At 59.7% G+C, this 16,663-nt stretch overlaps 1 protein-coding gene across 1 annotated transcript in view; it reads right to left on the reverse strand.

Annotated features, from left to right (window-relative positions):
* Window positions 1–16,663, reverse strand: part of EGFR (epidermal growth factor receptor) — a gene marked incomplete at its 5' end in the record, with an annotated part of 113,942 nt that overhangs the window by 22,941 nt on the left and 74,338 nt on the right. Inside the window, 12 exons of the mRNA XM_081102759.1 lie at window positions 120–218; window positions 858–980; window positions 2,078–2,219; window positions 4,463–4,498; window positions 6,107–6,264; window positions 7,211–7,301; window positions 9,937–10,072; window positions 11,007–11,206; window positions 13,315–13,405; window positions 13,642–13,715; window positions 13,996–14,122; window positions 14,887–15,003. Of these exons, the coding sequence (XP_080958885.1) occupies window positions 120–218; window positions 858–980; window positions 2,078–2,219; window positions 4,463–4,498; window positions 6,107–6,264; window positions 7,211–7,301; window positions 9,937–10,072; window positions 11,007–11,206; window positions 13,315–13,405; window positions 13,642–13,715; window positions 13,996–14,122; window positions 14,887–15,003 (1,394 nt within the window). The remainder of the gene's footprint in view (window positions 1–119; window positions 219–857; window positions 981–2,077; window positions 2,220–4,462; window positions 4,499–6,106; window positions 6,265–7,210; window positions 7,302–9,936; window positions 10,073–11,006; window positions 11,207–13,314; window positions 13,406–13,641; window positions 13,716–13,995; window positions 14,123–14,886; window positions 15,004–16,663) is intronic.

Raw genomic sequence — 16,663 nt, forward strand, 5'->3', positions numbered from 1 at the left:
CACGGAAAGTGACCCTTCGAATGTGGAGATGAAGGAAGTGTCCCACGCCAGCGTGCTGCCCGCCCCGAGAAAGGCGGCCCCTGACCGCCAGGCCCATGGCAGAGAGAGGACAGACTCACGTCGAGGATTTCCTTGTTGGCCTTCGGAGACGTGGCTTCCCGCAATTCCTTGATGGCCACGGGGATTTTAACCTTCTCGCCCTCCGGGATCCAGAGCCCCTGCGAGAGAGAGAGAGAGAGAGAGAGAGAGAGAGAGAGAGAGAGAGAGCAGGCATGAACTGGCAGGCCTTACACACGCCACGTGGGGCTTCAGGAGTGACGCCATCCGGAAGGGCCAGAGACAAGGAGCTCAGCCCTGCACGGCAAAGCCACTGGCGCCGGGAGTCCCCAAGTCTCAGTGGCTCTTTGGCGATCACGGTCCACGGATCAGAGTCGTCGGATAAACACCCTACGCTCGTGCCCATGACACAGAGTGCGCGGCTGCTCCCACAGCTCTAAGGCACCCGGTCCAGGCCTAACCGAGAGCAGGCTTCACGCAAAGAGGACTAGAGACCGACGATGGAGAGGAGGCTGCTCGGACCGGGGCCTGACTCGGAAGCTGACCTCTAGGGTCAATGCCAACTTCTATAAAATGTGTCTGTGGACACGTCTCACGGGACCACTTATTCGGCGCCGTGATTATAAAAGATTTCACCTCGACAACTTGGGAAAAATGCTGGAATTTCCCAAACCCTCAGCAACACAAGGAATAAGTGACATACACAGACGACAGCCGAGGACTCCGGCCTTGCTTCCCCGGGAGGCGAGGGGACACCAGCCCGAGCCCCCGGAGCGTCTGTGCCGTGCTTGGTGTCTCACCTTGTACACGGTGCCGAACGCGCCGGAGCCCAGCACCTTGATCTTTTTGAACTCGGTCTCCTTTAGGATCCTCAGGAGGGCCTGGTTGGGCGCCTCCCCGCTGGGGGTCAGGGGCTCCACGAGCTGTGGGCGACGAGGGTGAGCGATGAGTGACGGGGATGCCGGTCAGCCTCCACGCCGCCCGTGGACCGGGCCTGGTCCTGCCTCAGCCCAGAGAACCTGCCGGCTCGCTCAGGCCACACGGCCACCTGCTCTGAGGTACGTCGTGAAGACACGGGCGTCCCTGACCGGAACCGGTCCAGTTCAACAAATGTAACTTCCAGCTCTGTTTCCAGGCCCTTTAGTTGACCGGGGAAGTGTGGGTGAGGAAGCTTTTTATGGGGGGGGGTCATTTTGGTCGCCTGCTGAAGCCCCTGACACCCAAGTGCCAGGATGCCACCAGCTGCCCTGGGGACCACTCCCAGGGACTCCGGCTTCCGACTTTGCTGGGCACAGATGCCGGACGCGGACCGTCCTGGGGAATGGCAGTGCCAGGAACACACTGTGGGAAGCAGAGCTCGGAGAGGGGCAGGCATGGTCAGGGGCACCTTCCAGTTCCGTCTCCCCGCCCACGGGGCCTCCCCAGGACTCAGCAGGCACCGCTCAAAGGCTGGCTCCTGCACATTACGCACATACTGTCCTCTTTTTAAAAAAAATCTATATTTAAAAAATATCATCCAAGGATATTTTTCCATTGATTTTCAGAGAGGGTGGAAGGGAGGAGGAGAGACACACAGAGAAACGTGGATATATTGGTTGCTTCCCACATGAGCCCTATCGGGGCCGGGGATCAGCCTGCAACCGAGGTACGTGCCCTTGACCGGGATTGAACCTGGGACCCTTCAGTCCACAGGCCGACGCTCCACCCGCTGAGCCAACCCGGCCGCGGCCCCAGGTCCTGTCCTGCCCCCAGGCAGCTGTCATTGTGCCGTGCACTTACCCCAGAAACACGTGTGCTTCCCTGGGTAGTGCCCCCCATGTAGCTAATGGTCACTGGGCGTTCACACGCTTCCCGGCTTTGCCATCACAGGGAAGGAAGCGCAATGACGCAGTGACATCCTTAAACACAGTCTCAGGGGCCCACGCAGTCGGGCCCTGCCCGCTCCCCTGTGTGTGTGTGTGTGTGTGTGTGGGGGGGGGGGGGTGTCCCCAGGGGCTGGGGCGGCGCAGGGCGCACTCACCTCCCTCTCCTGCAGCAGCCGGCGCAGCGTGCGCTTGCGGACGATGTGGCGCCGACGCAGACACAGGCCCACCACCAGCGCCACCATCAGCAGCAGGAAGAGGCCGCCCACGATCCCCGTGGCGATGGACGGGATCCTGGGCCTGAAGGAGGTGCAGACACAGGAGAAGGTCAGGTTGTTGCCGACGTCATGGCATCTGTGTTTCACCTATGTCCTGCCTGTGCTGAAACACTGACGCCACTGAACACGCTCAGAGAGGCGCTGCAGCCGCTGGGGGTGGGGGGGGGGGGAGCTGAGGGTCCCTGCAGCGTCCTCACTTGTCCCCGCCCCCCACCTGGCTGCGTTGCACTTTTCAATTTGAGGCGTTATCTGGATCTCTCCATATAGTGGCTATATTAGTATGTAATTATTATTTTTTTTAGAGAGAGGGAGAAAGGAGAGAGAGAGAGACACTGATCGGCTGCCTCCTGCATGATCCCCACTGGGAATGGAGCCCACAACCTGGGCATGTGTCCTGACTGGGAATGGAGCCGGCAACCCAGCAACCTTTGGTGCAAGCACAACGCCCGACCAACTGAGCTACACGGGGGCAGGGCAATGGTTCTATTTCAATCTGTTGATTGAGAAAAGACATTAATTCCACAAGTAACTCAGGCTTCAGTTCCGGTTTCCATGTGAATCTGCATGTCTCTCAGAGTCTCTCTGCGTCGGAAGCAGCGGCCTCCCGTCCGTGAGCCCCGCGCTGCCCGCTGGCCTGGCTGGGGAGGGCCTGTCAGTGATGCCGTGCCTCCTCGAAGGGCCCTTGGCTTTCAAGATGGCACCACAGCCGCGGAAGCGCTTCGTGTGAGCTCGGAGGGGGCTGTGCAATGAGGGGACCGCACCCAGAGACCACCCCTGTCCCAGACCAGGGGTGTCACCTCGCAGCCTCGAACCCCCGGGCGAGGTTGTGCCTGATTCCTGAGAGAGCGAAACTCAAACTCAAACTCTAAAGCTCCCTGGGGAGAGAGCCGGCTGAAGCAGAAGATCCCGAATTTGAATATAAAGTTGTTATTCTTAAGTATGGATGCCATTTTAGCTTCCGGCAGACTTCATCGTTCCAGGTAGAAACGTAAACAAACAGCGAAGATCAACCAGTTGCGGCATTTGGACATACAATAACGGGACGTCGTCCTTACGAATTTCTCGTTAGTGGGTCACATGCACTTCGTGAAAGGGACAGTTACATGTTCTGCTTAGAGTACACGAGCCATCCCCCGCGTCCGACTGTCTGCCCACCACTGCCGCTGGAGCGCATGGGTTTCCATGGTTTTGGAGGGAACGTGAGAGAGACACAGGATCGAATCTGTTCCTATAGAGGATGTGTTCCACGTCGAGTCTTAACGAGGGCGAGCGAATGGCAAGGGAATGGCAAACTTAAAAGCGTAAACACAACAAAATCGGTGCCGGACGGGCGCCTGGGGGCGAGAGGGACCTCAGTGGAGGCGCTGACTGCGGAGGAGCAGCAGGAGCTGGCTGTGCCCGGCCCGGGAAGAGGGAGGGCTGAAGAAACCTTTCTCCCCGCAGCGGCCTCCTGTGTGCCCTGACGTTCCCCGGAGAGCAGGAAGGAACGGTGACCACGGCTGATTCTGGGGGGAAGCGTCCGCCGCACTGAGAGGGATTCCGTCGACATGACGGGAACCGCAGGGGTTCCCAGCCTGGCTGGGGTGGCTCAGCCTCTTGGGCGTCGACGGGGATGTCACCAGTTTGATCCCCAGTCAGGGCACAGGCCCGGGTTGCAGGCTTGCTCCCCAGTGGGGGGCGTGCAGGAGGCAGCTGATGGATGCTTCTCTCTCCTTGACGTTTCGACAGGTGTCTGTATAAATCTGATTCCTCTCTAGACGTTACTCATCGATAACCCCGCTCTTCCCTGCTGAGTCCGAACAGGAAGCCCAGCTCTGCTGGTCCCAGGGCCGCGTTTCAGCAACGATGGCCAAGTGACCAGAGCTGAAATGCTGAGGAGGTGGCCTGAGAAAGATCAGGGAGAAAGCTCACACAGGAGCTTTGTCACTGAGCAGAAAGGTCACTGGGGCACAGGCCTGTGGCAGGGCCAGCTGGGACAGGTCAGGGAGGGAGGCAGAGAAGCTAGGAGAAGGGAAGGGTCCAACCACACAGGTGTGACCAAAGAAGTCAGAGGAAGGACAGAGGAAGGAATGCTGGGCACTGAGCACGCACTTCCTGCACCCCTCACGGCAGCACCCCACCAGAGCCTGGAGATGGCGGGGTGGGGGGACCAGCAGGTGCTGGCCCAGAGGGAAGAACCTGGCCAGGCAGAGGGAGCCGGCAATGCAGCGGGCACTGTCTCTGCCCACATTGCGCTGCGTCATCAGACAACGCGGTCATACTTACTCGTTTGTGCAGCCTTTAAGACCTGGCCCTGTGCAGCTGCAGGGAGCAAAAGAGAAATACGCTTTGATTGTTCTCTTCCTTAGCATGTTCTCTGAAGAGCTGTTGTTAAGTCATGAGCAAGCCTCTTTTTATTCCATCATCAGGCAACTCTCTCTCTTATCTCTTAGGAGGCCGTGGCCCAGAGGGGTTACTAGTGAGTGAGATGCCCAGGGTCGTGATAACTTAGGTGGCAGGGACTGAGTGTCTGGGACTCATAACCTCTGCTCCTCCCCCATGCCCCCCGACTCAGCACAGTTCCAAGCGGAGAAGGATTAAGTTCCTCTCAAAGCGTTAAAAACCGCAATGCACCTCAATTTGGGGGCGGTGGATAATCATTTATTCTTACGCATTTATTCACTCGGCAAATATTTTTGAGCATCTACTCTGCGACAGGGACTGTTCTAGTGCTGAAAAGTAGAGAGTTTCCGGTTTGTATTGAAGTGTTTCCACGTATTGCTTTGGCGCAGGCACAGCTGTCTCACAGCTGTCTCGAGGGTACAAGAGGGCAGAACAGAACCAGGTCCTGGGTCGTGCTGGCCCAAGGGGGAGCGAGGGGGACGCAGGTGAGCGAGGACACAGGCCTCAGGGGCAGGGGACTGGGTGGCGATGAGGACTGCAGGCCCGAAAGCCGGGAGCAGGAGCTGGCTCCCTCCAGGGCCACACGACCGAGCATCACAGGAGGCAGGGACAGCGCCTGCGTTACTGTGACTCGAGCACCGGGCCCCGGGCACCGATGTAAATAAATGTCAACAGGAAAACAGACTATGCCAATTAAACGGAAAAGACGGCACTTTACGGCCTGGGGAGAGGGAAGTGCATTCGAGCGTGGGGAGAGGTCTGGGGCGCTTGTGTGACACGCCCGCTGATGACAGACATTTCCTGTCTCCTCTGAGGGCTCTGTTCTCCGGGGACCTGGCAGGACTATGCGCTCATTCCACCCGTCACGTCTCTGTGTGGTTAGGAGCTGCGGTGTCTCAGCACAGGCTCCTTCAGATGAGCCACTGGAGACTGAGCGGCCATGCACCACCACAAGCCCCGCCCACCGTGCCCCGCCCACCGTGCTCCTCCCACCACGCCCCCCCACCATGCCCTGCCCGCCATTCTCCTCCCACCATGCCCCTCCTACCGAGCCCCGCCCATGCACTCCTCCCACTGTGCCCTGTCCACCATGCTCCTCCCACCAAGCCCCACTCACTACTCTCCTCCCACCAAGCCCCGCCCATGCACTCCTCCCACTGTGCCCTGTCCACCATGCCCCGCCCACCATGCTCCTCCCACCATGCCCCGCCCACCATGCTCCTCCAACCAAGTCCCACCCATGCACTCCTCCTACTGTGCCCCGTCCACCATGCTCCTCGCACCGTGCGCCACCCACCACGCCCCTCTGCCAAAGCCCCTCCCACTGTGCTCTGCCCACCGTGACTTGCCCAACAGCCTGTTCTGGCTGCTGCCTTGCCCTTGGGGACCACCTGAAGCCCTGACTCCACCTCAAACCTCCGGAAGTGCCTCCTGGAAATTCTGGAGATATTTCCAATCTGTGAACTTGCAAGATAGGAAACCTTTTGTTCTGGGCGTTTCCTTTCCCAGGGCCCGAGGGGCACTCACCCGTAGGGGCAGTTGGGGTGGCACAGGTGGCAGACGTGACTGGCGTCCGCGAACTTCCAGACCAGCGTGTTGTTCTCGCCCATGACCCCGGCCGGGCAGGTCTTGACGCAGTGTGGGCCATCGATGTAGTGGGCGCACTGCACGCAGCTGTCGGGGCCCTGCAGCGCGGGAGAGAGGCCGTCACCTACGGGATGAGGGCTCTCCCCTTGGCCAAATGGAAGCAGCCTGTTACTTAAATACGTGTCTTGGAAAAAAGTCAAACAGTGTAGAAACTGCCCGAGTGGAAGGCGAGTTCGTCTGTGGTTGTGCTTGGGCCCTGAGCCCTGTTCACAGCGAGCATAAAGCCTGTCTGACCTCGCACACGTGTGCTACATACAAAACATGAGACCGTGCTAGTTTATTACACGTCACTCACACTCTGAGGGCATCTCTCCTTGTCAGCACAACCGGATGGGCCCGCATGTGCATTTACCCCCGGGCTGGTCGGGCGGACTTGCTCACACGTGGGATTTGTGGTTCAGGGCGGCTCGCGGCAGCCAGACCTGCCCAGCCCAGCAAATTGCCGGAAACCCACCTCCAGCCAGTCCTGAGCAGGAGGCGGTGGGTTGAGGGCAGTGCCGCTGCCCAGTTAACTGAGCAATGGGGTACCTTCCGCTCTGGGATGCTGAGTTCTCACTGATACTCTTCACCACATCACTACGTCGCTAGGAAACTGGATTTTAAAAAGTTTTCTAGGGCTTTCTTTAAGAATTCTCCAAAAATGATACACTCCCATTGCGTAAGAACTTGATGATGTTTGAGTAAAACTAAAGCAATGATGACCGACGTCAGAAGTGGGGGACACGGCTGACCCCATACCGGGTTCTGCAGGCTTCCCGCTTTGTGGGGACACGGTTAGGTGTGAGGGTGTGGGCAGGAGCGGGGGTGTGAGGACTTCAGCTCCGTCGGAGCCCCGCCCCAGCCCAAAGTCGCACGGCCTCTCTCTGGGGCGTGGGCTGGGGCGCTGTCCTCAGCACCCATGGGGCCGTGGGCCGTGGTGGGGGCGACCGCTGGGAGGCCCTTCCCCGTGGCGTGTGGGGGCACGGCATGAAGCGAGCTCCTTACGCGTCCTGTGCAGGTCACGTTCATGGGCTGGGGCAGGCACTCCGGGTGGCACTGGATGCACTCGCCGTTCTCCACGAACTCCCTGGGCTCGCTGCGGGGGGTGGGGGGAAGGACAGTGGTCAGCGCCTCCCTGGGGACCCGCAGCAGGACGCTGGCAGCTGCAGCTGTGAGCCGGTCTGTCTGAAAAGCCCGGTGACACGAACCACCTCTCTCAGCAATGCACAGCAGTTCCAGGTAAAAGCCACACGGCCAGGGTCCAGGGCGACCCTGTCATATAATAACCAGACTCTGACCGAACCCTCTGCCGTCTTCCACCAAAGCCAGCCATAACCCTCACCCAGCACCCACACCTCTCCCGGGTTCTCCTAGCGATGCTGTGTGCACGTGTCAGCGAGCGAGCCAGCGAGTGAGAGAGAAAGAGCCCCTGCGGACTCCCCGTGTGAGGGGAGCAGGAGGGGATCGCTGCAGAGACCACAGGGGACGGAGGGAGAGCCCTTCCCCCGCCATGGTCCGGCCCAAACAGTAAGAATGGAGCCCGGGGCGGGGGGGCGGGGGGGAGTGAGGACTCTGCTGGTAATATCGTCACCACTCCTCCAAGATGCGCCATCAACACGGAGCAAGAGGCCGTGTCCCAATCGAGAACCCAGGCGGGGTGGCGGAGACGACTGACACCTGCCTGGTGATGCCCGACCGGCCCTCACTGGGCGGTGAGCAGGAGCGGTTACACCCGAAAACGTGTCCCGCGAGTCCCCTTTCAGGCACTTGGCATCAGTTAAACCAGATGCCACCTTCGCTGGTCTCTGTGCTTCTGCCTGGGGCTGCCACGCCCGTGGAGGGGGCCGGTCTTGCAAAGGGACCCGTGCGGCTGGGCCCCAGGCGCTGTGGAGGAGAGACCTGGCACCTCGACGTGCTTGCTTTCATTACTTTGCCTTAAAAGACTTTTATGTTAGCCCTGGCTGGCGTTGCCTAGTGGTTAGAGCAAGGGTCCTCAAACTTTTTAAACAGGGGGCCAGTTCACTGTCCCTCAGACCGTTGGAGGGCCGGACTATAGTTTAAAAAAAAAACTCATCGGCTGCGAAGCAACAGGCAGCGGCGGCAGAAACACCTGGCAGGCCGGATAAATATTTTCGGCGGGCCGCATGTGGCCCGCGGGCTGTAGTTTGAGGACCCCTGGGTTAGAGCATCAGCCTGTACACCAGACGGTCACAGGTTCGATTCCCGGGTCAAGGGCCTGTGCCCTGGTTGCGGGTCCGATCCCCTCTGATCCCCGGCCCAGTTGGGTACATGTGGGAGGCAACCAATCCAGGTGCCTGTCATGTGGATGTTTTTTTCTCTCTCTCTTTCCCCTCCTCTCTCCCTCCACTCTAAAAATCAATGGAAAAAATACCCTCACTCCTCAAGTGAGGATTAAAAATTTTTATTTTATTTTATATTTTTATTGATTTTTAGAGGAAAGGAGAGGGAGAGAGAAAGAGAGAAACATGGGTGTGAGAGCAAAACATGGATCGGCTGCCTCCTGCACGCCCTGGACTGGGGATCGAGTCCACAGCCCAGACAGGTGCCCTGACCGGGAACTGAACCAGTGACCTTTCTGTGTGAGGGACGGTGCCCGACCCACTGAGCCACACCAGCCAGGACAATGACCTTGTCTTTTTAAAGAGAAGTGAAAACTGAAACACGAGCAGAGGGTCTACCTGTGGCATTAAGGAGAGCGCCAATAGTTCCTGCTCTTTGGCAGGCAGATCACTCCGCTAGGGGAGGGCCTGTCAGCTCATGGCGCCTACAGAAATGAACCTGACCTTGTCAACCTGCCCCGGAATATTTCTGGATCCATGCTGCGGCCCCGACAGTGAAATAAGAAGGAAGACTTCCTACAGCCATCCAATTCCAGCAGCTCTTCCCTCTCACAAAATTTCCGTTTTTCTTTAAATTTTCAAAAAACTGTCCCTGCCGCCCGACCAGCATGGCTCAGGAGTGAGTGTTGACCTATGAACTAGGAGGTCATGGTTTGATTCCCGATCAGGGCACAGGCCTGGGTTGTGGGCTCGATCCCCAGTAGGGGGTGTGCAGGAGGCAGCCTATCCATGATTCTCTCTCCTCATTAATGTTTCTCTCTCTCTCTCTCTCCCTTTCCCTTCCTCTCTGAAATCAATACAATATATATTTAGAAAACTGCCCCTGCTGAGCTCTACTCCTCAAGTTTACTTTCTCATTCAAAGATTGGCATCAATGTCAAGATTCCCACAGCATCGACAGGCTGTAACTGGTATTGATGGTAAGTAAACTCAGCAACCGTTAAATGGCTGTCTACTCCTTTGTCCATGGTCCTATTTAAAGCTATTTGCACCGCTCACTGTTTCTTGAACAGAACACAGAAATTAACCAGGGGATGGCATTTGCGTTAACTTAGTCTGACACGCCAGGAACGGTGCACCGAGGGACAGGCCGCATGGCGGCGGTCGTGGCCAGATGAACCGCTGATGAGCGATCCATCTTGGGAACTTTGTGCAGCTTAGAAAAATAGAAGGTATGTCCAGAAAAAGAGACTCTATAAATTATTAGGTTGGATTAAGTCAGGAAAATAGTTTGTCCATTTCCGTGTGTGATGAACAGTTGCTAACAAACAAACAAACAACAAAACAAAGGAAAAGAAACAACAGAGAGACAGGTTCACGGGGAACGGCACTGGCCCCGTCCAGCTGCCCTCCCACGGCCGCAGCGCTCACCCCTCCAGCAGGTTGCACCGCTCCATGCACTCCTGCTCGCGGCTGACGTTCTGGCAGGCCACGCAGTCCCCGGGCGCGGGGCCCCAGCAGCCCTCGGGTGTCGAGCACAGCCGGTTGCAGACTTGGCCTTGGGCCTCTGGGGAGACAGTGGGCACCGCAGTCAGGGGAAGAGTGACTGAGGGACCACTGGGACAGCGCCCCCAGTGAGGTGCCGGGGTCTTCCGCTGACGGACACGCCGGGGCCCTGAAAGAAGCCAGGACCCAGAACAGCCCCCCAGAGGCCGACTGCGAGGTGCCTTTTCCCTTCGGGGTGCCTAGGGCGCCACACTGGGCCTGGTGGGGTTTGCGGATTAACGTCACAGCGAGGGTGACGTGGGAAGGTGTGCTGTGCTCGCTTCCTTGGGCTAGGGAGGCACTGCGCCCAGGGTCTACACTCGGGATTGCACTTCATTCTCTCCGGAGCGGGACGCTGTGGCAATCGCTACTGCCCCCATAGTGTGCATGAGGACGCCAGAGCCCAGAGATGGGGAGGAAGTGGACGAAGGCCTCGGTGCCTGGAAGGACCGGGGCCAGGATGTGGAGGCAGGTCTGCTTCCAGGGGCCGGCTCTTGGCCACAGGTGCCGCCACCTGCCTGGCTTCACAGGCTGGCGATGGCTCTGACGCAGGTAGGAGACGCCACAGGGAAAGGTTCCTTCCACGGCGTGCACATGGGCGCACGCGTTTGTGTGCATGTGTGTGCATGCGTGTGTGTTAGCTAGAGCCATCGGAGACTGAAATGAGCAGGGGGGCCGATAGCTAAAATGTAATCTAATCGACACCAAGCTTACTCCTGTGCATTGCAAACAACTGACAGCCCGAATCTCCAGGCCACCGTCTCCTGCGAAAGGAGGATGCGCCAGAAGCGATCCTGTCCGGCGCCAGGTGGCAGCGCCGCCATCAGGAGCACACGGAGCCCCTCTCTGGCTGCGTCAGGGGGAGGAGAGGCCTTCGCGTGCTTGGGGGTGGCCCTGGGACGTTCTACGTGATCACACGGAGCCGCGGGCCCGCCCTCCGGCCGCGCGCCACTCACTGCAGTCTCTGCTGTCCTTGTTGCCTTGGATCTTGGCTTTCTGACTCGTGGTCCCGAAGAGCTTTCTCCAGTTGATGGTGTCTGCGTAGCACAGGTTGCGGTTCGCCGAGATGATCACGTCCCCGTCACTGATCTCCTTGAGGGAGCGCAGCCCCAGGGACGTGATGTCCAGCCCGACGACGGCGAGAGAGAAGCGGCCACTGTCGGAGAGAAGGAAACCAACCCCGTGAGACGCACAAAAACACGGCGTCGCTGAGCGAGGCATTTGGGTTTCCTGGGCCCTTTTAGATTCACTGCCCACCCCCCCCTCCATGACCGTCGGTCCCACTGCGCAAGGTACGTATTGCAACTTGAAATCTGCAAGTGGCCTGGCCGGTGTGGCTCAGTGGCTGAGCGTCAGCCTGTGAGCCAGGAGGTCACGGTTCGATTCCTGGCCAAGGGCACATGCCGGGGTTGTGGGCTCCATCCCCAGGAGGGGGCGTGCAGGAGGCAGCCGATCCGTGATTCTCTCTCATCATGGGTGTTCCTCTCTCTCTCTCCCTCTCCCTCCGCCCTGACATCAATGAAAAACATATTAATAAAAAAAATCTGCAAGTGTTTCCTTGTGAGTCCCTCCAGGGAAAAGCCAGTTTCCTGGCTGCTGAGTCTCTTCAATCCCAGGGGCGAGCCAGGGGCTGAAGGAAGGTCTCAATGCCATTATTTCCTTGCTGCCTGTTTACTCTGCCTGGGCATTGAGGTGTTCGAGCCTCTCAAACATCCAAATAGACTTCAAAAGCCACAGGTTCATTTCCCATCCATCTACCCAGCCACGCAGCCGCTGGACAAACACGTGAGGTAACATGTGACTCATTCTATGTAGGCCGTGTGTACATTTCCTACTCTCAGGACGGCACCCCTTTTTTCTAGTGGGGATACAATCATAGGAGCAGATCGTGTTCCCCAGCACCGTGAGTCTGGTGGTAGTGGGGGCAAGGGCAGGGGCACTGAGCGCGCCTGGGGAAGGCTGCGCAGGGAGGGGGCCTCCCGGAAGAGGTGATGCCCGATGGGGCGGACCTGGGAGCAGGCGCACCCAGCACTGTGCTGGTCCATCAGGGCGATGAAGAGCCCTCAGGGGGCCGGTGAAGGGACTCAGGTGGGAGGGCGGGAAGCCCAGGGCCAGCTGGAGAAGTAGGAAGGCAAGAAGGCGTGTGGCAGGTGCGGAGAGCCACAGGCCGCTACAGGGGCAGAAAGGTGGAGGCAGGGAGGCTGGAGAGGGGCCTGGGGAGGGGGCGGGACTAGAGCCCAGAAGACCTGACCCCACAGAGGAGCTCGGGGTGTTGTCTGCGATGACGGGGAACCACAGGAAGGAGGTCTGCACTCCCTGTCCCCACGGCCCGCGAGCGTCCTGAACTTGCAAGCCTTCCTCTGGTCTCCCATCAGCGGTGAACAAGCCGGCTCCCTCCCCGGGGGGGTGGGGGGGAGCGGTCCTAGGCTCTCCATTGTTATTGCTTCCACTGACCGTTGACATTCAGTGTTGCTTTGTGTTGGTTTCAGGTGTCTAGCATGTGATTAGACAATCGCATACTTGCAGCACCCGCCTAGCACCACCCACCGTTCCCACACCACCACCGACTATATTCCCTGTGCTGCACGTTACGTCCCGCGATCTCTCCCATCACGAGGACACGTCAGCCCTTCTACACAAAGCCTGCGCGGTCGTCCTCCAGCGCACCCAGGCCGTGACCGGTAAGGAAAGACGGGGACTGAGATAGACACGCCTGCAGGGACTAAGGAGACATAGCAACCAAATACAAGGTGGGTCCTGGCTGGCGTGCCCAGTGGTTAGAGCACGGGCCCATGCACCGAAGGGTTGTGGGTTTGATTCCCAGTCAAGGGCGTGTGCCGAGATTGTAGGTGCCATCCCTGGCCCGGGTGGGGACGCACGTGAGAGGTAACCAATCGATGTGTCTCTCTCACATTAATGTCTCTCTCTCTCTCTCGCTCCCCCTTCCCTCCCTTCTGCTCTCTTAAAAAAAAAATCAATGGACAAGTATGACTGGGTGAGGATTAACAACAAAAAAAGGCAGGATGAAGACCGGATCAGACGCGGAAACAGAAGGTGTTCACAGAGCAGCCAGCAAGCCCCGAATAAGGTGTCGCTTTGTTAACGGCACGGGGACCATGCTGACTTCACTGACACCAGCACCGCCCGCGAGACGCCAGCCCAGGAGAGACGGGGCGGAGGGCAGCAAGTCCCTGCAGCATCGCGGCCATACTTCTGCGCGTCTTATTTCAAAACACACCCGGCGGCTGCCGGGCTCGCACTCACTGCTGCTTGGTCCGGCCCCGGATGATCTCCAGGTTCCGGAAGGCGTGCAGGTCCGTCCTGTTCTCCGGCCAGGCCTGGATCAGCAGGAACCCTGTGGGCGGGCGGGCGGGCAGGAGGCAGGGCGCTCAGAAACCGCCATCCCGTCCGTGGCGCGAGGACAGGGTCCCGGAGCCCGCGGCACGAGCAGGACGGGGCGCTGGATCCGCTTCCCCTCCCGTCCGCCCGGAGCTGCACACACGGTGCGGGTGCCGGCCTAGGCCGCCTGCCTCCCCCCAGCCCCCCTCCCCCGGCCCGCCCACCCGCGCTGCCCCGAGGGCGTGGCCCCACCTGTGATCTCCTTCACGGTTTTCAGGTTGTCCAGCTCCCTCGGGTCCAGGGGCGGCGTGTGGGTAAAGGTGTCCCTGAAACGAAGGGGACAAAGGTCACTCCTCACCACTGCCTGACTGTGGCGGGAGCAGGGCTGCGGCCAGCGGCCCCCACCCCTCCCAGACTCACCCCTCAGAGGCAGCCTCTGCCCCCAACTCACCCCTTGAAGGTGGCCTACCCCCCGACTCACCCCTTGAAGGTGACCCCTTGCCCCCGATTCACCCCTTGAAGGTGACCCCTTGCCCCCGATTCATCCCTTGAAGGTGGCCCCCGCCCCCGACTCACCCCTAGAAGGTGGCCCACCCCCCGACTCACCCCTTGAAGGCCACGGGCAGGATGTGCAGGTCCCCGCTGATGGTGGTGCAGTTGCGGAAGTGCCTGATGTTGGTGGCGTTGATGGACAGGGTGTCTCTAAACTCCCCGATCCCTATCCCGTTACACACTGTGGAGAGAGGGACACGCCATCCCGTTCATGCCTGGGGACCTGAGCAGGCGGGGGTCCAGGGGGCGGGGCGGGGCGGGAGCGAAGCCGTGAGACTGTCACTGCCCAACCCGCGCCGACCTGTGTGGGGCTCCCATTGGTACCCTAACCACACCTCCGCCCTCCTACCACCCTGAGCCGGCTGTGGCCTTGTCTTCCACCTGAGAGAAAACACACACACGGTTTTTAAATCAAAAAGCAAGACGCAGTCCAGCCAGTGTGGCTCAGTGGTTGAGCATTGACCTATGAAACCAGGAGGTCACGGTTCAATTTCTGGTCAGGGCACATGCCCGGGTTGTGGGCTCCATCCCCAGTGTGGGGCGTGCAGGAGGCAGCCAATTAATGATTCTCTGTCCTCATTGATGTTTCTATCTCTCTCCCCCTCTCTCTTCCTCTCTGAAATCAATTAAAAAAATAATAAAAGGAAAAGATGAGTGAGTTTGTGCGCAGGGCCTATGGATGCCTCCTGTACAACGATCGCACTTTCGGGGGGTGTGTGTGAAAATTTACAGAATAAAAGATACAGTCGGGGGTCAGCAGGGATAGGTTGGCCTGGACGGTGCTCCAGGGACAGGGCACGGAATAAAGGAAGGAAGGGATTGCTGAGCCGGACAGAGAGCCACTGGAACCTCTCCCAGTGCCGCCGAGGAGCCTGGCGGGGCGGGGGCACCCAGCCCAGGGCCGGGGAAGCCGTGTCCCCACTCCGCGCCCACGCGGGCTCCTACCTTTGCGACAGGGCCCTTCGCACTTCTTGCACTTGCGGACGCCGTCTTCCTCCACCTCGTGGCTGTCGGAGCTGCAGGCCCGCACGCAGGAGCCGTGGTCGGTCACCACGTAGTTCCCTGTGGCGGGCGGGGGTGGGGAGAGGCAGGTGTGAACGCGGCGCCAGGTGTGTCCTCCTGAATCGCAGCGATGACAGGGCCCGTCATCCTCTCATTTTGTTTATTTTAAGGACAAAGAAGGGAAGGCTGCTTTCATCGCGTCCCAGGCCCTGATGGCAAACAGATCCCATCCCAGGCGGAGCGGATGTGCGGGAGCAGCAACCCCCAGGCTTACAGCTCTCTTCCCCGCTCTTTTTTTTTTTTTTTTTTTTTTTTAGGTTTTACCTCCAGGACTTATGATCAAAGCTTGAATCTTCATTAAAAATATGTGAGCCCAGCTGGTGTGGCTCAGAGGTTGAGCGTGGACCTATGAACCAGGAGGTCAGGGTTCGATTCCCGGTCAGGGCACAGGCTCAGGTTGTGGGCTCGCTCCCCAGGGTGGGGTGTGCAGGAGGCAGCTGATCCATGATTCTCTCTCATCATGAATGTTTCTCTCTCTCTCCCTCTCCCTTCCTCTCTGAAACCAATAAAAATATATTAAAAAAATACGTGAGCCTGAACGACGACTCCGCTCCCCTCAACGCGGCCCCGAGGCTGGGTCTACTCCCGGGGCTGGGCCTGCCTCGCGCCTGTGCCTGGCGGGAACTCGGGGAGCTGGTCCGGCACCTCCGCCCTCTCCTGGCCCCTCGCCTCACGGTGCACATGGGGCTCATGTCCACAGAGACGTCATTCTCTCCAGGGGCCTCTGCCTGCTTGGGCCCCAAGCCGACCTCACCCCCCTCCCCGGGCTGCTCCTCCTCCTGGGACGCGCCTGCCGCGTCCGGGGCTCTGTGCTTCCTCGGGGTCGTCACCCTCTCGCCAGCCCTCTCCCAGGCCCATGTCTGCCACATCGGACGGGGACGTCCTCATCCCGTCACTCCCTGCCTGTGGCCATCCCTCCGTCCCCCTGTCATTTCCTTCTGCCCAGAAGGTGCACATTCTCATCTCCGCAGCCCGCAGGGCTCTCCCTCTGCCGCTGCTTGTGGACACTTCTCCCTCCCTCCCTCTCCCGAGAAGTCAAGGCCGGTCCCAAGCGCGTTAACTAGACAACCCTGTGCTTCCGCGATGCGGCCGGGGCTGCTGTCACCACTTCCGAGAGCCGCGGACCAGCCGCTGCATATGCAGATGAGCAAAACCCAGCGACAGCAACGAAACAGCAGGCGACAGTCCCCCCAAGGGCCCAGGCCCCCTCTATCCACTGAGCAGAGGCAGCTCTGACACCCCCTGCTGGGGGCTATCACACCCCCCCGTCCTGGGTGCAGGAGACAAACGGTAAAGTGGCCCAATGGCCGCGGGTTAGGCCCACCAGACAGCTCACTGCCCTGGACCTCAGTTCCAGGGGCTGCCCAACACCTGCGGCAGCGACCTGCCCCGTCACCCGTGGCACGACCTGCCCCGTCACCCGTGGCACGACCTGCCCGTCACCCGCGGCACGACCTACCCGTCACCTGTGGCATGACCTGCCCCGTCACCTGTGGCATGACCTGCCCCGTCACCTGCATTCGGATGGGCCCTGGCCATATGCCTGACAATGAGGCACACGCCGACCAGACACTGCCTGAGCTGGGGACTCGGGGTCCCCGTAGGAGGCGCAGGGGAAACGGATGCTGGAGCCTGAAAGGGCGTGGCGGGCGAGGACTCA

This window comes from Myotis nattereri, assembly GCF_964212035.1.
Source record: "Myotis nattereri genome assembly, chromosome: 11".
Taxonomy (NCBI): Eukaryota; Metazoa; Chordata; class Mammalia; order Chiroptera; family Vespertilionidae; genus Myotis; species Myotis nattereri.